This window comes from Leptinotarsa decemlineata, unplaced genomic scaffold (assembly GCF_025532065.1).
Source record: "Leptinotarsa decemlineata unplaced genomic scaffold, Ldec_3_MD MMD2_tig00026282_RagTag_RagTag, whole genome shotgun sequence".
Lineage (NCBI taxonomy): Eukaryota > Metazoa > Arthropoda > Insecta > Coleoptera > Chrysomelidae > Leptinotarsa > Leptinotarsa decemlineata.
This window is the reverse complement of record NW_027412668.1, coordinates 11,522,836-11,548,358: the sequence shown is the minus strand read 5'-3', so window position 1 is coordinate 11,548,358 and position 25,523 is coordinate 11,522,836. Positions and strand designations below refer to the sequence as shown.

The window sequence follows — 25,523 nt, the reverse complement described above, 5'->3', positions numbered from 1 at the left end:
CTGTTGGCAGAGAAGAACTATATCAGCTCATCAACTTGTATGAGCCTCAGAGAGGTGAATCAATGATTCCAAAAAATTTAGCACTTCTTATTCCCCATAACACATTCAATATACCTCGGAGCATAAGGCAACACGGTGTCTCGTCAATACCCTACAGGTGCTGAAGGAAATAGTGAAGTACTCTTAGGACCGCGTTATGTCAATGGATATAGGCTGTTCTCTGCGGCTTTTATGGGGCCTTTTGCTGAACGAGCTCCAACTCGGTGACATAGTTGTGATCACCTCGTTCAGTGTCGCAAACTAAATCGAGATCATCAGCCGCTCTGGCAGTTACCTTAGAGAGAAATGCTTCAATTTTTGCTTTTTCATGATCGCAGACCATACAGAGAAGAGGATCCGATCTCCTGATGACTTAACAGTCTCCATTCAATGCCATTCTATCATGCTGACCCTCCAAACTAAAAATCTCACGGCCCCTCTGTTGTCGGGATAAGTACAATCGTGGATTGGTCGATTTAGGATGTAAAAAAATTATTTCAACATTTTGATGGCTCAGGTAGGTACATTTTAGCATTAGACATTTCCGGTTATCATCAATTGTCTCATTTTGGTAATGGAAACAATTAACTACAGTATACGTGTAGTATTACCATATTAAATTATAATAGCGGCGGGGGTACACCCACATCCACTCCTTATCCCAAATTCATTAGTTTCAATCCTGATATCACAACCTTTGTATGTATTCTTTGTCCGGTGAATACCTACCAGCTATTGAAGATAGAACACAAATACTCAAGCCAAAAGTTCTGATTACGCAAGAAAACTTCAATTCACGTGGACTATCAACAACACAACACATAACATCCGTTATGCAATAGGAGGAGACTGGTCTACTGCGCCAACGGGAAGCTAAAACCATAAAAAAAAGAGAAGAAGAAGTATTGTTTTCTGTCATTCCTAGTCATAACCATAACTAACAAATAAAATATTTTTTATAAAAAGTTTATGCAAGTTTGTTCTTTTCTTTAATCACTTCACAAAATGAATGAAACTAAAAAATTAGAGCACGCCTCCCTTGTTTCGAAAATATGTACAGAACTGGAGAATCATATAGGGTTAAACGACAAGGACGTAGGTAAGTTGAGATGGAAATGCTAATTGTAGGTAAATTCAATAATAATATTTTTTTAGCTGAATTCATAATACATTTATCTGAAGAAAACAATACTCTTGAGAGTTTTACAAAAGTAATCAAAGATAATGACATTGAATTGTCGGATTCTTTCATTTCTGACCTGCTTCATATTATTCAAGACAATAATGGTAGAATCGCTAAAATGAGTGAGAAAGCTCCTACTACTGAAAAGATGAATGAAGTAGAAAAATTGGAATACCTGTCTCTTGTATCGAAAGTGTGTACAGAATTAGAAAATCATCTTGGACTCAATGATAAAGACGTAGGTAAGTACAAAATTTATTTTTCAATCAAATGTACTGACGGGGTAATTCAAATTGAAAGTCCTTGTTAAATCCCTTTTTCGTTACCTGAAAATACATATTTATTAGAGGAAAAAGTCAAAGTTGAACAAAAAACTGATAACAAATAAAAATTCCCAATAAGCCAAAAAACACTGGAAAAAAATGGTTCTCTTCAATGATAAAAACAGGAATAATGCTAGTCAACAAAAAATATTTGTTTGGACAAGTAAGAATATTACTGTCCTTCAAAGAAAATATTGAAAAATATATTGCATGAATTCTAATCACAGCATAAGACAAACCAAATTACTGTTAAAAACTAAAACACAAACACATTTTGGAAGTCAATACACCATGATGGGATTATTATATATAATTCAATTACAGAAAAAATAAGGAGGCACTCTTTCATTATAAAATTCAAATATCAAATGAAAAAACTCTAATTAGTGGATTTTCATAGTTTGTATTTTTTTCTATTAGCCATTATTTTTTTTTATTAAAATAACATAAATTTCTGAAATCCATTTACTTAATTTCTGACTGCACTATTTCGTTGTTTTATTTTAAATATGTTTAATGTTATTTGAATAATATCTTTGGAAAAGAAATATTTTGGTTTCCTACTTCTCTACCTTTACACAAAAAAATATGGTAATCTTCCAAAAAAAGGAAAAACGCAATAAATTTCAAAATAAACTTTTTAGAACGATGTGTAGATCATGCAAAGAAGTAACTTTCAGACACAAACTGGAAGAAAAAGCTCTCTTGAAACAACTAATTTCATATAAACATTGAATTACAAGAAAGAATATGTATTTTCTGAACATTGAATTATACAAAAAACCCTTTTTCTTATCTTTAATCATTTGCTATGAATTGAATTATATATCATTCAGAGGATTGATAGACGATGTAGTATATGAAAGAGGTAAAATTTCACCTACATGGAACACTCACATCCTCAAAGGCGGATATCAGATGTTTCAGAATAAGGCACTTGTATAAAAATCAATCTCTCCTAAATATGTACTCCTTTGAATTTAAAAATATCTTATTTCTCTCACTGTTACTTTGTTATATTTTGAAAATCCATAACGTATTCAAGAAACACTTCATTGTAAGATTTTCACTGCACAGTTTTACTAAAACGCAATAAGTGTTTCGCTGTACTAACGTGACTACACTAACTAAAATCTATATATTCGACACTGAAGTTTTGTGAAGCAAATTTATCAAAAACAATAAAGACAAAACTTCAGTGTCGGATAGATTGAGAGTATATAAGTTGACTTGTGGCTCTTGTCCAAAATTTCATTGACCAATTGGGGAGAACAGTTTTCCTATAGAATTGAAGATGATAGAAGTAATTTCGTGAATGGAAGAACCAATTCCGCATTTGCAAACTGTCTTTTAGGCAGGACAAGAGTTCAATCACAACAATGACATGCCACATTTAGAAAAGTTTGAAACCGAATCTTTTAGAATGTTTAGATTTAAAAAATGGATTTAAGAATTCCGGTCATTTAATGAATGACCAATTAGAATTAAATAACTCCCCATTATTGAATATTTTCTCACATGTGGTAACTGGTAATTAACTAGTACATAAACTAAGGTAAATAAATGTGTACAATTTCATTTCGCTTGTAATGTTGATTAATTGATTGATTCTTAAACTCGGGTACACGGTACACATTTCAACCATTAAGGTGAAATTCAGGTACTTGAATATATAGATTTTAGTTAGTATAGACTAACATAAAGTTTTTTTCTGAATAAATATTCGTATTATCTCAGATCATAACCTAATATATGTTTTTCAGCTGAATTCATCATACATTTATCTGAAAAAAACAATACGCTTGAAACATTCACCAAAGCACTCGTGGACTGTGGGTCTGGATTTTCTGATTCTTTTATTGCTAATCTACTACGAATTATTCAACACATGAAACCCCCAAAAAATCAGTCGAAGGAAGAGGCTGCCATTACTCAAAAGGAAGTATTAGCCAAGAAATTTCCAGGATTATCCATTCCTAATGAGCCTCAGAAACCACTTGATCTTGAAGGGAATGAAAATGACAGCATTGATACAGATATTGTAGCAGATATGATGAAACAGTTTGAAGCAGATGCACCTTCAAAAAAAGATAACATTGAAAAGGATTCAAGCCGAAGTAAAGATGGTAAAAATAGAAACGATAGAAAAAGGTCAACTTCCCGACACAGAAGTAGCAGAAGATCAAGAAGTAGATCACCTAAGAGACGAAGATTAAGTCCTAGATCTTCTGATAGCAATTCCAGAAAAGACCAAGAACCTAGAAAAAGGTCAAGGGAGCGAAAAAGATCTATAGAAAGGGGTGATGGGGTCAGATCTAGAGAAAGAAGGGGTAGAAGTAGATCAAGAGATCAGAGAGGTAGAAGTAGATCTGGAACTAGAAGAGACAGAAGTGGATCAAGAGGAAGACACCAAAGAAATAAGTCAAGGGAAAAAAGGAGGGAGAGGAATCCGGAAAAGAGAAAACAAGAAAGAAATAGCCCTGAGTTTGAGGATGACCCGGTTCCTGGAAAGGTTTGTTTACTTCAAATATCTAATTCATACTCTAGTGCAACCTTAAGTAAAATGTTGATATAAATCTAGAGACATTTAAGTGACTCAGCTTTCCTACTCAGTAAAATTTGCCAAATACTTATCTGAAAAAGACAATTTTCCTGAGAGATATGGGCTTAACATTCAATATACATTATATGTCATAATACTAGCATGAGAAGTAGTTGTTTTGAAGTTGGACTGAGAGAGATTGACGGTAATGAGAAATTTTTATTGAAATATTGATTTTCTTGGTTAAATGTTAACATGGAATTTGGAAAAATCCATCAATAAAACCGTTTTTTTCTTCTTAATTTGATGTTAACTTGATTTTGATCATTTTATTTTGTAATGATTTCAATGGATCCAGAACTGATTTCGTGGTAGTACAACAACAGTAAACAAATGTAGATGGTGAAAATGAATAAATTATTTTTTGAAAAAAAGCAAAGAACTCTCATTTACATTGAGCTTTCATTTCAAGTATCAGAAATTGTTTTGTAAAAAAGTTTTAGATATTAATTCTTGGAGCTTTTTAAAATTATTTATAAATATAGTAGAAAGGGTAGCATATTTAAAGTAAGGTTTTTCAAATGAAATGTCATTTATTGATTCCAACATTATACCAGAAAAGTACTTTAAAAAATAAAAGATTCTGCTGGTATATATTTAATGGTTCATAAGTTATGCTAAAAATGTCAAAAAGCTGATACAATCAACTATCCCCATTTTCGAAGAAATCTTTGTTGAAATTCTTTGTGGTATTCTAAAAATGTAGTTTTTTTCCTTATCAAGTAATATTACTATACTTCACTCAAAAAAATTATGTAAATTGAGGTGTAAATGACTCCATTTAGAAAATCTCATTATAGTTTGTTGAATACACAAACATTTTTCTTTAAGAAAATTTTTGATACTCTCAATAATAATGGTACTCCTTGAATAAAATTTGCATTTTTTGATGTCTCTCTGTACAATAAAAAAAATTGACTATTGCATTTTTGGTCCATCAATTTTTATGAAGCATACAGTGTTTCAAAAAAATGTTTTCCTTATTGTACAGCATTTTTCGCGGCCACTATTATATATTCATATATTTTACATATACACTATAACTGAAATTGTTTTCTTTTCTATAACTAGTTTTCAACCCACCCAAAAACTATCTCTGATACGATATGTTTCAAATTTCGAAGAAAAAAATTATTGAATTATGTTTTAAAATAAGTGCTCTGATAGAAAGAAATCCACATTTGTAATCAGGATCAATTTTGAACTTTGTGGTAGAGGTTGATTGTGAATCCTGTAACAATAAGAATGAAATTCTGTTTTCTGAGCAAGATTGAAAAATATTATGTATTATTTCAGATATATTGTGGAAAAGTCTCAAACATTGTGCCATTTGGGTGTTTTGTCCAACTAGAGGGACTCAGAAGAAGATGGGAAGGACTGGTTCATATATCACAACTTCGGGCGGAGGGGAGAGTAACCAATGTCTCTGAAGTTGTTTCTAGAGGAAGCAAAATTAAGGTATGAAAGAACTTTTCAGTTCGAATTTTATTTTTGTTGGGTTCATGAAATAATGCCGCAAATAAATTATGATATTTGGGAGTTCATATTTTTTTATTTTAGTAAATCATCATTCAAGCTTCTGATTATTTGTATAAATTATGAATAATATTGAGACAGTCAATTTTATATTATCTTTATTCGTTAAAGATTTATGTTCTGAGTAAACTTCTGTCCTTTTTTTCTGATGAAACATTGTAAATCAACTGTGATAATTGACATAAGCAATCCTTAATTCACGTTTTTTACAGTGAATATTCAAACAATTTACACCTTTTGTAGTTGACCATTCTCACTGGTAACATCCCAACTTTGTATCAAACTGTTGAAAAACATGGATAATATTTCAAAACATTTATAGGCCCCAACTGAATGGAAATTTTTATGCTATATATTAACCTCAGAAAGTTAACTATTCTGGTATCTATATATCTAATAAATCAATCTACATAGAGTAAATTGAAATGAAATTGTGATAAAAAAATAATCTTATAAATCTATACCACGTAGAGTATATCTAAGAGTGATGTGAAAAAAATCAATATTGGTCTCATTGGCATTTGATAGAATTCTGCACAAAGGAGAATGTTTTCCATAATTACACCTATGAAAGTTGAGACTGAAAGTTTGGTTGTTACGTGTCCTCCTTGGGGGAACATGCAGATTGACTTGACAGAGAAGAGTTGGGCAATTGATTTGGTTGTTCAACAATTTATGTAGAAATATTATGTAAGCATGTGCCCGTCTTGTAAAAGATATCTGTTCAAAAAATAAGGTGAATTTTCATTTTTCTCAAAAATTTGTATTTATTCATCAATTTCTATTTTGTCCCCTTCAAAGTAGTCCCTCTCAGATATAATATACTTATACCAGCGCTTTAGAAGAAGAAGAAGAACTTTATTTATTTAGTAGGACGTGTCCTAATATAAAAATAAAAAAATAGCTATACAAACATGTTTCTAGACTAGTTATTTAATAAAAAGAAAAGAAAGACAAATACTAAAAAATTAAATAATGCCTTAAAGTATATAAATTCGTGTGAACAAGATTGATTATGTTGTAATACATTCTGGTGATTTATATTGACTGGATATGTTTACTGATATTCGTTTTAAATACATAAATGGTATTAGATTGCTTGATGTCTTGTGGTAGCTTATTGAACTCATCGATTCCTTTATAGAATAGCGATTTCATTGAGTTTGCCGTTTTCCAATTAGGGAGATGATACATATTATTTCCTCTAGTAGTATAGTTATGTATTTGGGAGTTAATCGTAGTAAATTCACTTAGATAATCTGGAAGTAGCTTATGCAATATATAATTTCCAATCCTCGAAGCAGTTCTGATATACACTGTTTGGTATATCTTTGAGCTCTTTCATTGATCCGTTTTCATCTCCTCAATCGTCTCAAAACGCCGCCCTTTCATGGGTCTCTTCAATCTTGGGAACATGAAATAGTCGCAGGCAGCCAAATCTGCTGAATACGGTGGCTGAGGCATGAGGACGACATCCTCAGCAACTTCTTTAATAGCGATGCGCCGATTATCTGTAACAATTTTCTTCGTCGGTTGTTGATGTGCTGGGGCGTCCCGACCGAGCGTAGTCATTCACATTTCTCAAATCGCCAATCAAATGTACATAGCCCGCGAAATTTGAACATTAATTTTATTTTTTGAACAGTCTTATATGTTAATATGTATTTTGAATAGCTAAAATTAAATCAAGATTATACAACATATTTGAATGTATTAATTATTATTTCAGGTGAAAGTACTGACTGTGACAGGTCAAAAAGTCTCGCTGTCTATGAAAGATGTTTGCCAAATGACCGGTAAAGATTTGAACCCTCACTCTCATGCTCCTTTGGAGCGTGAAGATAAAGATAGAAACCCAGATAGACCTGCATACAGTAGCACATCAGTGCTGAGACTTCCCGTAAGCATCGATGAAGGCGAGGAGGATTCAAGAAAAAGAGTTACGAGGATTTCTAGCCCTGAACGATGGGAAATCAATCAGATGATATCATCCGGATGTATTGACAAGAGTGAGTTGCCTGAGTTCGATGAAGATACAGGACTGTTACCCAAAGATGAGGATGGAGGCGAAGCAGATATAGAAATTGAGTTAGTTGAAGATGAACCGCCATTTTTACAAGGTAAGAATGTTTAACTGAAAATTCATATAAATATTACAATATAAGAAAATATTACAATTAAATTAATCTATTAAGTGTGGATTACGATAGAATGATAAAAATGTATTACAAAAAATTTGTATATTTCTATTAAAACTTTGCACATTAAAACGCTTCATTAAAAATGAATAAAAGTACTGCAATCAAACTTTTGAGGTTAATATTAACTGACGTAGTTTAAACAATTTTTTACCGATGAAAGTAAACACAGGATAATAGAGTAATATTGTTGAATAGAATAAATAATGTATAATGAAATATAATATCTTTAAAAGGAAATTTTATGCAAATGAACTAATATCACAAATTTTCAGGTCATGGTCGAGCTGTGCATGATCTGAGTCCAGTACGAATAGTTAAAAATCCAGACGGATCTCTAGCGCAGGCTGCTATGATGCAATCTGCTTTAGCTAAGGAAAGGCGGGAACAGAAGATGCTGCAACGAGAACAGGAAGTCGATTCTCAGCCATCAGGAAAAAATAAGAATTGGATAGACCCTCTTCCAGAAGAAGAATCCAAGGCTACAACTGTCCGAGGGATTGGCTTGCAATCACAAGACTTACCAGAGTGGAAAAAACATGTGATAGGTTTGTTGAGACTACATTAAGTTTTGGTTCTGTTTCACAAATTTGATTTTTTCAGGTGGCAAAAAATCTTCATTTGGAAAGAAAACAAATCTATCAATAATTGAACAACGTCAATCACTTCCAATTTATAAACTGAAAGAAGAACTAAGAAAAGCAGTCACTGATAATCAGATCCTCATTGTAATAGGAGAAACAGGATCAGGAAAAACTACGCAGATCACCCAGTACCTGGCCGAAGCGGGACTAACTGCTCGGGGAAAAATTGGATGTACTCAGCCAAGGCGTGTGGCAGCCATGTCTGTGGCAAAACGAGTTGCTGAAGAATTCGGTTGCAGATTGGGGCAAGAAGTTGGATATACCATACGGTTTGAGGATTGCACGAGCCCAGAAACAATGATCAAGTACATGACAGACGGTATGTTATTGCGAGAATGTCTCATGGACTTGGACTTGAAACAGTACTCGGTTATTATGCTGGATGAAGCTCACGAAAGGACAATCCATACTGATGTACTGTTTGGGCTACTGAAGCAGGCTGTTCTGAAACGAAAGGAGTTAAAACTGATTGTCACTTCTGCTACACTGGATGCAGTCAAGTTTTCAGAGTATTTTTTCAAAGCTCCTATTTTTACCATTCCTGGTAGGACTTTTCCGGTTGAAGTTTTATATACAAAAGAGCCAGAGACTGATTATTTGGACGCTAGTTTGGTGACTGTTATGCAGATTCATTTGAGGGAGCCGCCTGGTGATATTCTTTTGTTTTTGACTGGACAAGAAGAAATTGACACTGCTTGTGAGATTTTATACGAGCGAATGAAATCTTTAGGTAAGAATTTATACTGATTTGAATTATTCTTTCATTCATTCATTTCATTTCATTCATACTCAAAATTTTTGTAGTGTATTTCTTTTTATTTCATCACGTTATGAATATACATTTGTGTCATAAACAGTTGGTACAAATTAGTGTGCAAATAGAGTGAACAATATAAAAGAAGCATTAAATTGACATTGACATAATTTCATATTTCAAAATTCCTTTGACATCTGTCAAAGAAGTTAAGAAATAAATAATCAAAAAGGAATAACTGCAAATATCTTAGAATTTTTTTGTCCATTTCTGAAGACGGAGGCAGATTTTAGCCTCTGAAACGTAGAGATAAGTATTGTATTATTTCTTAGCAATTTTTTTGATAGGCAAAATTATTAAATATAACAAGTTACTGATAGAACATTTTTCTTTGTGAAAAATACTTTGATTTTACGCAGTAACTTATCGGGGTAATCTAAAAAGTTTGCCCTTCTACACTTGTATAAAGTTCTCCATTATAATTTTTATATTTTTTCAGATTGTGGAAGGTAACAAATACCTCAAAAAAGGTTGATGAAAAACTGATTTTCCCCCACAGAAAATAACTTTCTTTGAATAGAATAAAACAATTTCGTATAAGATACTCTTTGATTTTCCTTTTGAACAAATTAAAATTCAATTCAGTCAGTAGTGAAACGTGTATTGGAAATGAAGTCTCTTTTGTGAAGATTTGTAATTATTATCATGAATATGCATATTTTATTGATGATTTATGCATATTCTTAAATCGTATCTTCAGTATAAATTTTTTTTTGAGGATCAATAACTTTATTTGTGAAATTATAAAACAACAATAAAAATTAATAGGCGCTCCTGGGCGACTTCATTGATTCCGGTGATGCATTTGCTTTTTCAGCTCCAGGAAAACTCGAAAAAACCTGCATCATCTGAAACAGTGTTAATATTGGCACATTTACTTTCTCTGCTTCTATCCTTTGTAAAACCTTCTGCTTGAATCTGTCAGAAATGTAGAGGATGATCATTTTATTTTTGTTTGAAAAAGAGCATGTTGCAATTTTTTCATGCTAAATTTTATTTTCAGGTCCTGATGTTCCTGATCTAATCATTCTTCCTGTTTACTCTGCACTTCCTTCTGAAATGCAGACACGAATTTTTGAACCTGCACCACCAGGCAGCAGGAAGGTTGTAATTGCTACTAACATTGCAGAAACATCACTTACCATAGATGGAATTTTCTACGTTGTAGACCCCGGATTCGTGAAGCAAAAAGTTTATAATTCTAAAACTGGAATGGATTCTTTAGTCGTGACACCCATATCTCAGGTAAGAACTTTTTATCAAATGGTTGAGGTTTTCATGGGTAGTAAACAAATACACTTTCTTAATAATAATTATACTATTGAAGAGAACAAAATCCTAGCTTGTAGGTCGTAGTCGACTGAAACAAAACGATTTTTCTGCTACTGCAGTAGATATCATCAGTGGTGTACGTGTTAACTAAGATATAACTTTCATCAACACATATACCACTGGTGATATATGAACTGTTATATAGTGTGAAAACCTATGAAGGAATGAAACCTGTATCTCCATGATAGAAATATATTTTTTTAAATCCTTGGACATGTCGATATTTTGAAAATCTATTTTTTTCAAATAAAAAGTTTCTTCCTCCTGAGGGAGGACACAACAATCCATTCCTTTTTTAATTTTTCCTATGCTAACAGAGATGAAAACATTTTAAACATTGAGAGTGTATTGTAAAATTAATTTGAAAACTGACAAGTTTTATTTCCCATAAGCGATTTTATTCATTTCGACACTTTTGACACTTGACATACTGAATATTACTGGAGTTTTATCTCAACGCCTTGGTGATTGAAACACATGTCGAGGTGTTAAAAATAACGATTTGGCGTTGGGATAATATACACCAATAATATACACCAGTAATATACACCAAAGATTCCAAACAGTACATCACACAAGTATTTGACATACTAATTAATAAAATGTTTAAAAATTGCTCTTTCTAATTTTCTATCGACTTTTTTGGGGTATTTTCATCTCACACAATCTCAAAAATATAAAAACTCCTTTGTTATCTATTGAGTACGTTTAAAAGTAAAGCAGACCAAAGAAAAAATTGCAGGTATCATTAGATTTTTGCCAATTCTGATGATGGAGGCAGATTTTAGCCTTTGAATTGTTATGATAAGTATCTGTATAACTTCTTAGTCCTTTTTTTGATGGTAACATGTCGTTTTCAATAATTTGGACAAAAATGGGCATTTCTTTGTGAAAAATACTTTAAATTCATGCAGTAATTTAAACGGGGTGAACTGAAAAGTTGCCATTTCCACACCTGTACGAAGTTCTTCATTACAGGTGCAATTTCGAGTTGTAATTTTATTATAAAATATAGTTCAAGTCCACTACTTATGAATTCAACAAATTGAGGTATTTTTGATTGTCACTTTATTATAATGGCAGTTATTACAGACTTTCATTGTGTACGATAGTTTTTGCCTGCAATTTCGTATGTCCCAAGTAGATTCCAATCCAATTTCAATAGGTTTATTATCCAGAAGAGAGAGGCCACTTTTTATCCAGGTATACCCATGGGCCATGGGTTCTGGATGTATGAGAGTATATTAGTTATATTCTGTAGTTTATGCCAAAGAAGTCACTGGCGGAAGCCATTGTATATAAATGAATTTTGTAATTACTGCAGTTGAATTTATAAGCATTGGACTTGAACTATATTTCAACTCTAAATTACACCTGTGCTAAACTGGGGCATGTCGCTATTTTTGAATGAAATTCAATAATAATATGTGTTATAGTGATGAATATCCTAATTATAGACAACATAGTCTTGGAAATTTGCATATGCACAGACTATTATCACTCGCTTTTACAAATATATGTTTTGTTAAGGTCACATTCATTTTTGCTACATTTTTTTATGTTATCAACGAAAATAAATGAGTTTCTTCATCTTTAATTTTAAAATGTCTCCGAGAACTTAAACAAAAAATCATTAGGAAAACCTAGACCAAAATCATTAGAAATACATATTTTCAAAAGTAACATTTGACCTGCCGATAATTTTGTGATATATTTTTCTAGTATGGAGGTATGGATTTCATTCCATACATGTGTTTATTTGATTTTGTAAAACGTTAATCTCTTGTACTCATACTGCTAGCATTTAGTTCAATTTAATGTGCTCTAACATTCAAAAGTCAAATGCAGATTGAAAGAGGTACCGAACAAGTAATTTGTTTATTTAGGCACAAGCCAAGCAAAGGGCAGGACGAGCTGGACGAACCGGCCCTGGAAAATGTTACAGGCTTTATACAGAACGGGCATATAGGGACGAAATGTTGCCAACCCCGGTTCCAGAAATTCAGCGAACGAATCTAACAACCACCGTACTCCAACTCAAAACAATGGGTATCAATGACTTGCTGAATTTTGATTTCATGGATGCACCACCAGTTGAATCACTAATCATGGCTTTGGAACAGCTTCATTCGTTATCAGCTTTGGACGATGAAGGATTGCTAACAAGGCTAGGTAGAAGGGTAAGTTAGTTTGAATATAGTTGACTTCATGTTTCTTCAGTAGTGGAAGTTAAAAGTTTTGTGTTTAGTTCATTATTCCATAAAATGCTAACATTGTAAGAATAATGTATATGCATATAAGTACTTCAAACAGTTTGATCTAGCAGATGTATTTACTTATCAAAATCGTCTCAAGCAAGCATGATCATGTCAGTATATTTTTAAATAGAATATTGGATTGGGATTTTATATTAGAAAAATTAACATTGAAAAACATCGTAAAATTGAGAGAAATTACTCAGGATCCCATTGTTCTTTTCTGTTTCAACTGTAATTAATCAGAAAGTTTCTTTTCGACTAAACAAATCTCTTCAAACATGTTTGCCGATAGAACAAATAAAACCAGGTAGAAGCAAATTTCTCATCTACAAATACCAAAATATTCAATGTAGTTTGTATGAAGCACACAAGTTATAATTTTATTGTTACTTCATTTTAGCCCTCAATAGTAGAAAGGAATAAGTTGATGGACATGTTGATATCAAAAAAATATGAAATTATCATATATTATGTATATTATACGAAATATTTGACCTTTTTTGTTTGAATCTAATATGTTTTTGATAAAGTATTGTGTATCTGTACTATGCAAGCAATATCTGATATTCATTAAATCTAAAGAAATTAACTTTAAATGTTCATTAGTTCGAACTCCTATTGTCTAATATGATATAATATGATTTCAAATCCCTGAGAAAACAAATAAAATTGAAAATTAAAATGAATAGCTGAAAATAACAATTATATTAAGCAAAAAAAAACCTGAGATGAAATAACAATAAAATAAATATAAGCTAAAAATTGAAAATAGTAAAATGAAATGAAAATTAAAAAATTTCAAAACAGATTACTTCACGGCGTTTTGATTGTTAGTATCCATAATCGTCTTCAGGTGATGACTGTGGAAGTCCAAACTAATGAAATTCACCGTGAAACATTGTCAGCCACCTTCAAACAAGCAATATCTGTTTCAATTGACAATTTGGAGCTATCAAATATTCAATTAGTGCCTTGAATTGGTTAGGTTTGCGAAAAAATATCAGAGTCTTTCATTCAGTAATCGAAATTAATATCAACCTTTTATTTACAGATGGCAGAGTTTCCTCTAGAACCCAATCTTTCCAAGATGCTCATAATGTCAGTTGATCTACTATGCTCTGATGAAATTTTAACAATTGTCAGCATGCTTTCCGTGCAGAACGTCTTCTATCGACCCAAAGATAAACAAGCTTTGGCTGACCAAAAGAAAGCAAAGTTCAATCAGCCTGAAGGCGACCATCTCACCCTTCTCGCTGTGTATAATAGTTGGAAAAACAACAAATTTTCCAATGCTTGGTGTTATGAGAATTTCGTCCAAGTAAGGACTTTGAAGCGTGCCCAAGATGTTAGAAAACAATTGTTGGGTATTATGGATCGGCATAAACTGGACGTTGTATCAGCAGGAAGAAATACCGTGAGGATACAAAAGGCTATATGTTCAGGGTTTTTCAGAAATGCCAGCAAGAAGGATCCTCAAGAAGGATATAGGACCCTGGTGGATGGTCAAGTGGTTTACATACATCCTTCAAGTGCTCTGTTCAACAGACAGCCTGAGTGGTGAGTACTATTCAAAGTTTCATGTATATATAGAAAACAGTATCACAGATAAACTGAAAGGTATCACAGATTTGTGCATTTTTTCAGATCACCAGTGTTGCATAGAGTTATTTTAACTTTGTAAAGTTCAGAGATCAATCTTTTTTTTTTTGAAAGCTTTTCATATTCAATACTAGCACACCTCCAAAATAAACTGTATACTTTATTATTCACTAAGGAAACAGTTATCTCTTCTTTTAGATATCTTCTTAGACTACTAACTGTAAGAAATTTCTATTTTTTCCTCATTAGGCCTCGTTTATAGCCCCTGAATTTCTTTTTGATAAAGATTAATTCTTAATAGCAAAACAAGGCATTCAATCCTTACGATCTCTTGGCATAATGAAACATCAGCTTTTTGTATTTTTTGTTAAATTGAATATCAAAAATTCAGATCGCTTGGCTGTTATAATTTGAAACAATACATAAATAAGCATCTGACAAGTTTTCAGCTAAAAAAATCACTGAAAATATTTTTTCATATGTTCTTTTTAGCATCTAAACTGTAACCTGATAGCCAACTGCCCTTTGTTCTATTTCTGTAATATGTCCAATATTATCTGACAAATGTTCAACACATTACTTTTATTTATCTCGTGAGTGGGAGGCAACCAATACCCCATCCAACCTTATGGTTCAGACCTACACCACCTTTCATAACAATTGACTGAGGCATTTCCAGAATTATCGATTGGGAATAAATTATTACTATTATTATCATCATATATCAGAAATATCAATTGACGCTACATAATCCTTTACTTGAGTTTCTGAAGGAATACATTATATTATGACATAATATATATTTTTCGAGACATCCAACATAGAAAAAGAAACCAGTGTTTTCAAAAACTGTTAATTAGTTTGAAAAAGGATTTTCCAAGAAATCATTTGTGTTTGAAGTGAGTAATTCTCCACATGACATGTTGAATTCAATTTACATTTTTTCTCAAATTTTTTGCTGTTTGACTCAGCATGTTCCTGTGAAAACTTAAATTTGTCACTATATTCAAACTTCATCACTCACATGAAAATGTGGTGCAATCTTTTCATTCAATGCTAATAATTATTTATGTCATTTAATTTATTACAACTTTCACAGAATGCATCCTTTTATAACCTTCAATGTTCAGGTTTTTTTTCACCATACAAAAAGCAGGTTCTTTTGTACTTGTACATAATCAATAATATTCTCAACACGACGTAATCTTGCTATTCTAGAGAATCGATAATGCAGAAAAGACACGTCTGAAGAAGCTATTGATTAGGAAAATATGTGTTGCATTTTTTAAAAGTGATCAGTGAAAATCTCACAATAAAGTATCTCTTGAATATATTATGGATTTTCATCACATAAGAATTCCATGCAACACATTTTCGCATTTGTTATCTTTTGAGTGTTTCGCACCATTTGGCTCAGAAATTCATGCAGATAACTATTATAAGGCACTAACACGTCTTGAATAAGAATGATCTAAAGCAGGGGTCTCGATACTTTGAAGCCTTCGGGCCATAATGATTTTTTCAGTTTGTTCCAAGGGCCAATTTCTGCCCTTAAGTATATTTCTAGACTAGAATAGTCGCAAAGTGCGTGACCTAAGCAAACTTACGCTTTTTTTGCATTTCAATTATTATTGTGTATTGTGACACTTAACGACATCTAGTGGCGAGTAGTGGTACTATGTACTATCTTTTTCAGCTACCCGCTAGATGGCATTAGGCGTAAATAAATATTTGAAATTACCGCGTTGGTTCGAGAAAGTTCTGGTTCTAGCTAGTGTATTCCGATCACCTCGAGATGGCAGTAATAATTGCTTATAAAAAGGCTAGCGGCGCAACTGCGAGTTAGTCTGCGTAGGAAAGACGAAGGAAGCGAAAGTGTCTATTGTGAAATAAAGTAACACCCGTCAATAAAAGTATTTTGATTTGACTTATTGTTTTTATGTGTGATTTGTTAGTATGGAAAAGAAGCGAAAAATCGACATTGAATGCAGAACGAATGGAACTTTCAGTATTTTGTGATTGAGTCCAGTAATAAGGCGCTATGTTTAATTTGTAATGAAACCATAGCTGTTCTCAAAGACTATAAAATTAAACGACACTATGAATCGAAACATCTTCAAAGTTACTCCAAGTATACAGGAAGTTTGCGGAAGGAAAAATTTTAAGCTTTGAAACGCGGACTCAAATCGCAGCAATCTTTGTTTACCAAAGCGAATACTGAACAAGAGTCTGCAACTCGCGCCATCTTTCGTGTGGCTCTTGAAATCAGAAAATGTGGCAAACCATTCACCGATGGAGAAATGATAAAAGAATGCTTGATTGCAGTAGCCGAAGAAATATGCTCCGAAAAGGTAAATTTATTTAAAAGTGTCAGAGGGTACAAGACATCGCAGAAAATATATCATCTCAACTGTCTGACAAAAATGGGCATCATGAGTGGTTTTCTCTACAATTGGATGAGTCAACGGATGTGTCAGATACTGCTCAGGTGTTGATTTTTATTCGAGGCGTAGATAAAAGCTATGAAGTGTATGAAGAACTTTTTGATATTGATAGTATTCACGGCACGACAACTAGGGCAGATATTTTTAAGGGAGTTGAAAATGCCATAAATAAAAAGAACCTTCGATGGAGAAATTTGAAATCTATAACAACTGATGGAGGCAAAAATATGTATGGTAAAAATAAAGGAGTTTTTGCACTTGTGTCAAAGACTGTAGAAAATGATGGTGGTTCAAAACCATTAGTCTTACATTGTATCATTCATCAACAGTCCTTGTGCGGAAAATGTTTGGATATATCTGAAGTTCTAAAACCAGTCATATCAGTTGTTAACTTCATCAGATCCACTACTGGGCTGAATCACCGACAATTCCGAGAGTTTATTCAACAGATTGGAGAAAATGATTTACCATATCATACTGCCGTACGCTGGCTTAGTTGCGGAAAAGTCCTAAAGCGCTTTTTTGAACTTCGAGCAGAGATCGAAATTTTTTTAAATGAGAAGCAGCGCCCTTTTGCCGATTTAGAAAATAGTGAATGGATGTGGAAGTTAGCCTTCTATGTCGATTTGACAAATCATATGAACGAACTGAATTTGAGATTGCAAGGAGAAAATCAGCTTCTCCCTGATTTATACACCAATATCAAATCCTTCAGGCAGAAAATAATACTATTTCAATCGCAATTACGTAAAAAATGTTTCACACATTTTGAAACATGTGAAATATTCAGCCACACTACAGAGACTGAATTTCCCGTCAATTTTGCAATCGAAACTTTGAGTGCTGTGAAGATAAATTTTGATACTCGTTTTTCATATTTTGATGTCATTGCGAATGAAATTAAGCTTTTTCAAAATCCTTTTGATTCTGACATTGAAACCCTGGCTCCGGAAGTCCAAATGGAAATTATTGATTTACGGTGCAGTGATATGCTTAAGAACAAATATCAAAATTCATCTTTATTGGAATTTTATAAGTCTTCCACTGGAACAATTTGATAATTTGCATAAATTTGTTCGTGGGTTGTTTTCTGTTTTTGGTACTACTTACTTGTGTGAGAAAACGTTTTCCAAGATGAAGTACACAAAGAATGTTTACAGATCTCAATTAACCGATGAACATCTTAAATCTCATTTGATAATTGGTACAAGTAAAATTGATCCACAACTACAAAGTATTGTCGGTGGAAAATCACAATTACATAAATCTCATTAGTGTTTTTGTTTTACTGTGATCCATTTCAATTATTTGTTAGTTATTAAAATGCTTAAACTTAGATACTTAAGTTAAGTTTACTTTGTCATCATTTCTGTCGTTAAGTTTCACCTTGCAAGTAAATAAAACCGAGTAATTATCATTCTGTGTTTTCTTCTTCAACTTATCACAGCAATAGTGACAACAATTAGGTAATCATTGGCTGTCACGGGCCAGATTGATGACAGTAAATCATTGGCTGTCGCGGGCCGTAGTTTAGAGACCCCTGATCTAAAAGATACTTTAGTTGTCCACTCATTTTCAAAATTAAGTTGAATAGATTTTTACTTCTATTTGCCTTTGAATTCATATGTTCAGTGTTCCTTTGATAAAAATAAGAGATTTTATTGTTGCAAAACTAATATACATATATTTTCAGGGTGATATATCACGAGCTAGTACAAACAACAAAAGAATATATGAGAGAAGTAACTACCATCGATCCAAAATGGTTAGTTGAATATGCCCCTGCATTCTTTAAATTCTCGGATCCAACAAAGCTGTCCAAATTCAAGAAAAACCAGAGGCTGGAGCCATTGTACAATAAGTACGAAGAAGCCAATGCTTGGAGAATATCAAGAGTGAGAAGAAGAAGAAACTAATTTTTATCAATTCATTTTTTTATTGTGTGTGTGTTAATGAAAGGTTTGTGAATTTTGTGTATATAGATATTATTTATTTTAAATATATATTAAGAAATATCAATGTTGAACAAAATTTATATAATAAGACATAATTTTCAGTTCTGACAATTAGAAAAACAAAAGTCTAGCATCATTTTTTTCGCTGAGAGGGTACTATCGACTTTTTTCAAATGTATCACTCGCCAAGTTCAAATGATGCTGTATTTATTGATTGTTTGGAGGAACTATTTTCTTAAAGATAATTTCATACTGTTGGGTAATGTTAATATTGATTATGCAGATAACAATTTTTTTTTATAGCAGAAAAATCAAAAATTTGTTAAATATGTATGGTTTTGCTCAAATAGTGACGCAGTATACTAGAATTACAATATATGCAAAAAACCCTAATAGATTATGTTGTAACTAACGATGTTCAAGTATCTGTCTTCGTACGCGTAAGATAACTGATCATTCATTGATATCTGTCAGTGTTTCAAATCTAATATAACTATTCCTGAAAAAAATCTGTTAGATATATCACTTCTGAGGCATATTCAAACATAAGTATTGAACTGATTGATCAAACATGGCTATTGAATTCAATTGATGTTAACGAAATCCTGAATGAAATATTTGATAAAACTAAAATAATTATGGATAATCTTGCATCTTAACACACTGTCTCAAAGTAACATGAAACGTTACCTTACTATGACGTGGATTAGAAAAAAGCTAAGGAACTAAACACAATTTATAAAACATTCAAAAATAATTACAACTCACCTCAGCGAAATCAATTCCGGGAAAACTATAAAATTGTTAGAAATCAGTATGTCAAAAAATAAGAAAACACTTTGTTATGAACAACAAATTGACTCGAATCGTAATAATCCAAGACAAATGTGGAAACATCTTATATGAGTAATAAATCCGGTTAACAATAATAAAATGAATAAAATCATCTTTCGTGAAAACAGATCAATAATAATTATTGGAAATGAGCATGGGATAGTTGAGAACTTCAATAATTACTTTGTTAATAGTATCCCGCAATCTGAGGAATGGTCATGCACAAATTATAAAGTTATAAACAGTTTTTTTTCTAAACTTAAACTTAACCATGACTGAACTGCAAAAGATTATTATTTCCTTAGACAATAAAAACTAGTCTGAAGTACTTAATAGCAAATTTTTAAAAGAAACATAAGAGGTATTTGGGTATGTGATATTAAACTTTGTAAATACATCTCTGGATAAAGGAATATTTCTGAATCAACTGAAAATAACTTCTGTTATTCCTACACCAAAGGTTAGTAATACAATTGAAGCAAGCAAATTTCGCCCAATAAATAATTGGTCAACTTTGGAGAAAGTCCCCAAACTAGCAGTTTATGAACAATTAGTTGCATACTTTGATAATAATCAATTATTCTTAGGTCAACAGTCAGGATTCACAAAAATCATTCCTGCGAATCAGCTAATCAAAAAACTTACTCTAGATGGATATACTATCTCTAGCTGGAAAAATGCGTATGATGAGAATAAATACACTGTAGCTGTCTTTCTTGACTTCAAGTGAGCATTTGAATCAATCGACAGAAATATCTTGATAAAAAAGTTGAATCGTTATGGGTTAACATGCTCTGTGCTGGCTTGGTAACTGGTAACACTACCTTGGAATATGTGTCTGAAATGAAGTATCTGGGAGTTATTGTAGACAACACAGTCATGCTGAATATGTTAAAAAAATATATATATTTTCTAGAACAGTAAATAATTTGACTGTTAACTCCAGAATATTAATATATGATTGTATATTTATTTATATATTTAAAATTTTATATATTATACATATATTTATATATGTATTTAAACCTCATCTTGAGTACTGTCCAACTTTAATGCATTTAATAAACCAAAATAGGGCTTCCCAACTCCAAAATAGGGGCATGAGAATTATCTTAAGATGCAGTCGTTATACTTTAATTGATCACGTGTTAAATATGCTGCAATGGCTTATCGATTATCCTTTTTAACAATGGTTTTTATATTTAAAATAACCAAAGGTCTCCAACCAACTTATTTTAATGAATTTTTTGTTTTGAATAAAATACATGAACACGAGATTCGGTGTTATGCTAATTTTCATATAAATAGAACTCACACAGGTGGCGGTATGAAAAAGTTATTCTATAAGGGACTACGGGAATTTAACAATTTAGTAAATGCCATTAAAGAGGCATATAAGGGGGTTTAAAAGTAAATTATTGGAATACTTAGAGCGTTAGTTGGTTGTAAAATATGTATATAGTGTGTGTTACTATATCAATATTTGTTTTCAACATTGGTTCTTATAAATTGTGTATCTTTTTTATTATTATCTTTTTACCTATTTTATCTTCATTATCTATATACCGATTTGAATGTTATTAATATTTTTGGCACTGTATGGAAATTTAAATTTGAATTATTAGTTATTATATCTTGTAAGATTAGGATATATCTATAATAAAGATTACTACTAACAATGAATGGAAGATCTTGTGATATCTCAGGGTTCAGTATCTGTTTTCTTCTGTTCTTCATGTACATGAATGATCTATCAACATGAAAGGCAAATTCACTATGTTCGCAGATGATAACACATTGGCAAAAAAGTGAATCAAGCAACATTTCAGAGAACATAACTGAAGTTTGAAGTTTGAGATTAAACATTTTTGGGGAAGAAACTTTTTAGCTTTCTACTTCTCCATCATTGAAAAAAAATGAGGAAAACTGAAGAAAAATTCTTTTTGATTTCCATTTTAAAAAGCATTGAGAATCTTGATCTTCTCGCCTCATTCAAGTTTGGCGAGACATGTCACTGGAGAATGCTACCTTTCTTTTCCTGAATCTCATTAGCATTGCCACTAGAGATTGATGAAAATCAAATCCTGTTAGAAAGGGCCTCTTTGAGAGAAAATTCCTTCGAAAGTAGCGATTCACATTGGATTTGAATCACTGTTCTCAGGAACTTTATTCCACATAAACGCAGTTGTTCAAATGAATGAGTTCTTAAACAGTGAAGTTCGAGGAGTACTGAGTTGAACCTCAGAATGATGAGCAGCCACAGTTCATCGCGTAATCTTTGACTTGCTTTTTAGTAACTTGATATTGTCTTGTCTTTCAAAGTAGTCCAACTTTATATTTATTTCCAAGTTTTTCACTGTGTTTCCCATAATTTTTATCTATCTGTCATTAAATAAGAAAAAAATCTCTTTCTATAAGTGTCTCGTGAATAATATCTGGAAATTGAGTAATGGAACTTTTGAAGTACATGGCACAGGATTTGGATAATTGCTTCCGGATACAAATTTGGAAATTTCACAATTTTGAAATGTTTCTGAAATAGTTTGCAGGTCAAACATTCAAATTTTTCTATTCTTATCTTCTTATTTTAAATTTTTTGTCGTTCTTTTGCTTCAAGGGCAACTCTAATTCTTTGACTGTTGGCACTGTTTCTAGAAAGTTTAGATTTATATGACTTCGATCTGCCGATGGAATTTGTCTCTTGATGAGAAGGTTTCATAGTCTTGGACAATATCATCAACTTTGTCGGTATCTGTCCTTGTTAGGACAGGTTTCTAGGTTTGGCTCAAGACTAGAAGAACGATGCCCAAGTGCATGAAGTGAGCCCCAAACAGCTAAGCATGTAATAGATTGATGTTTGGACGGAGAGTTGACTGGAGAGAATGGAAAGAGAGAGAGATGTGTAGGCTGCGAGGACAAAATGGAATAGAGAACGAATGGATTGCATTCGTTAATGAATGGGCAGACCAAATGGTGAGGGATGAAAGAGTAGATTAGAGGTACCAGGAAAGTAATCGACGATGACGCTTACAGTCTCCTTGACCGAGATTGAGGAATCAACAAGATTGTAAACATATTATTTGTTCTAGTCATAAAATTCGGGTTACCAAAAGAGTAGGAGTATTTCTTTTATGTAATTTAATAAACTTCAAAATCAACGGTAACAGTGGTTATGTTAGTTATTACATAGATGTTAAAATACTGCCACGCCAATAATTGGTTTTTATGTATGATATATCACGTAACATTGAGAGTGATGCAAAATAGTTCAAGATTATTGTTCTACTTCATTTGAAAATGCAAGATAGACATAGTTTTATCCAACATGCTACATGTTTATATGAAATGAAATTAATTGAAGGAAAGCTTTCATTAAATGATATAATTTATTCAGATAACTTATATGGCTGGCCAGGACTGCGCTTCACAACAATAAGTTAGTAGAGTAGGTACCTCCCACAGTGAGGTGAATGTATATTTTTTCATTTGATGTTGATAGCCTTTTATTTTATTTTTTCCGAATAATATACTCGATTTTTGTTTTTGATTATTAATTTTGCTCACTGGTTGAAGGACTTCATCCACATGGGCATCGTTCTTCGAGTCTTGAGCCAAACCTAGAAACCTTAATGTCCTAACAAGGACAGATATCGACAAAGTTGATGATATTGTCCAAGACTATGAAACCTTCTCATCAAGAGACAAATTCCATCGGCAGATCGCGGATGGGTCGTGGTTTGGCGAAGCAGAGTTGAAGGGGTTTTGGTGGCAGTGGTAGCGTTAGTTAGGGGGGTTGTTCTTCGCTCAGTTAAGGATCTTTGGGCTAGATAAGGCACTTGCACTATGGTGTTTACTCTTCTGATTAAGTGAACATAGCCTAACCCTAATATATCTATTGTGTGTTAACAGATTTGAAATCTAAGGAAGAACAAATAAAATGAAAATGAGTGAAATGTTGGATTTATTTAAAATATTGAATTACTGGAACGAAATACTTGAAAGTGGAGTATATCAATTCAAAGAAAGTAAGAACACCAAGTTTTGTAAAGTAAACGAATTATTGTGACCTGAAATGAAAATGAATTAATAAATAAGTTAAATGTCAAATATATATCAACAAAAATTTTTCGATATTTATAGCAGGGGAGCCCACGATGCAAAATGGGGATTTACTCGAGCGTCATTGAGACATATTAGGTTGCAAAGTTTAGATGATAAGAAGAAAAAAATGTTATATAATATATACCTTTTCATCGGTGGGGGAAGCGGCCTATAGATTTTTAAATATGTAAAAAAATACTGTTGCATGGACATACTCGAGCGCGTCAGATATTGATAGCATCAATGTCCTATGTATTTTTAATAATGTTGGTATGTTAATCTGATCGTTTGATGATGTGGGTGGTTGTACGTAAGGAATAAAAGTGAAAAGAAAAAAAAATTGAGCGCGTCAGATTTTCCAAGGGGGTGTTAAGTGCAACAAAAAAAAAGCTCTCATTCAATAATCTGACGATTTCGATCTGACTCAAACTCGCGGCCATTATTATAATGTGCAAAAAAAATTCGCCATTTTGAAATACTCAGGCGCGTCAGATTAAGATATATATGGTTCATCTTTATGTTTTAGACTTGCCTTCTCATAATCTGACGATTATCTAGAGGGATTCGCTTAATCTGAGAAAAACAATATTTTTTAATTTTTTTTTTCAATTCATTGAACTTAATTATTTGAAAAGCTCAGGAAATAGCATGCAAATAAATAAGTGTATGTTTTTTAAGTAGAATACTTGTATTTATAAGATAATAATTTAAAAAAATTCTCAAAAAAATTTAATTTGTTATAATCAATTGATTAATTAATGAAGAAAAGAGAAATGAAATTTTCTATGTTTTATACCACTTTTATTTGTAACTAACGTTACTGCAGTTTTGTCCTATAAGGACATTTTCAAACTTATATATTGTATAAGTTTGAAAATGTTTTCAAACTATAAGTATGTATCAGTTTGAAAATGTCCTTATAGGACGAAACTGCAGTAACGTTAGTTACAAATAATAATATACTGTATAAGTTTGAAAATGTCCTTATATATTGTACGAGTTTGAAAATGTCCTTATAGGACGAAACTGCAGTAACGTTAGTTATAAATAAAAGTGGTAAAAAACATAGGAAGTTTAATTTCTCTTTTGTTCATTATGATTTCCTACCACGTAGTAACGACTACATCCATCAATTAATTGATTAATTAATCATCATCTTCATCACGAACGAGTCTCTGTGATCAGCTGTGATGGCGTCATGGCAACAGAATTCACAGTGGGGACGGAGTGAGAGAGTAATAGATAGAGAAAAAGTGAATAGAGAATAGAAACTCAGAGAGGGAAATCACATAGAGGGAGGTATCCCACAGCTGCACGCATTAAACTTTATCGTCGAATTTTTGTTATTTCGGCTTGCGGAAAACGTCAGATTATATATTTTTCGTTATCCTTGAATTATTTTCTTCAAAATGAAAAAAAAATTAGCTACGTTCGAGAATATCGAAATGTTATTTTTTTACAATTTTGCTGCCCTCCCCTTTCTCTACGTCACTCTCAAATTGTCAGATTACTGGAATATATACTTTTTAGCAGGTAATTAACTCACCCTACCTTAATCTGACACACTAGACAATTTTTTTTTAAATAATCTGATCCTTTATCCCTCACAGGTGGCCTTATATATGGGGCTCATATTTGGTGGAGGTACTTAACCGGGTACA

General features: G+C 32.2%; 1 protein-coding gene across 2 annotated transcripts; it reads left to right on the top strand.

Moving 5' to 3' along the window:
- The first annotated feature begins 953 nt into the window (after positions 1-953).
- On the top strand, positions 954-19,058 carry pea (ATP-dependent RNA helicase pea). 2 transcript variants are annotated; one of them, XM_023156451.2, is made up of 11 exons: positions 954-1,138; positions 1,195-1,464; positions 3,309-4,057; positions 5,444-5,605; positions 7,413-7,803; positions 8,157-8,429; positions 8,485-9,255; positions 10,343-10,584; positions 12,558-12,851; positions 13,981-14,486; positions 18,666-19,058. In XM_023156451.2, the coding sequence occupies exons 1-11, from the start codon at positions 1,045-1,047 to the stop codon at positions 18,886-18,888; spliced, it is 3,975 nt and encodes a 1,324-aa protein (XP_023012219.2). In that variant the 5' UTR covers positions 954-1,044; the 3' UTR covers positions 18,889-19,058. The 2 variants fall into 2 exon arrangements, with proteins under 2 accessions (XP_023012219.2, XP_074035900.1); XM_074179799.1 differs by lacking the exons at positions 954-1,138; positions 1,195-1,464 and adding an exon at positions 1,769-1,944.
- The last annotated feature ends 6,465 nt before the right edge of the window (positions 19,059-25,523 follow it).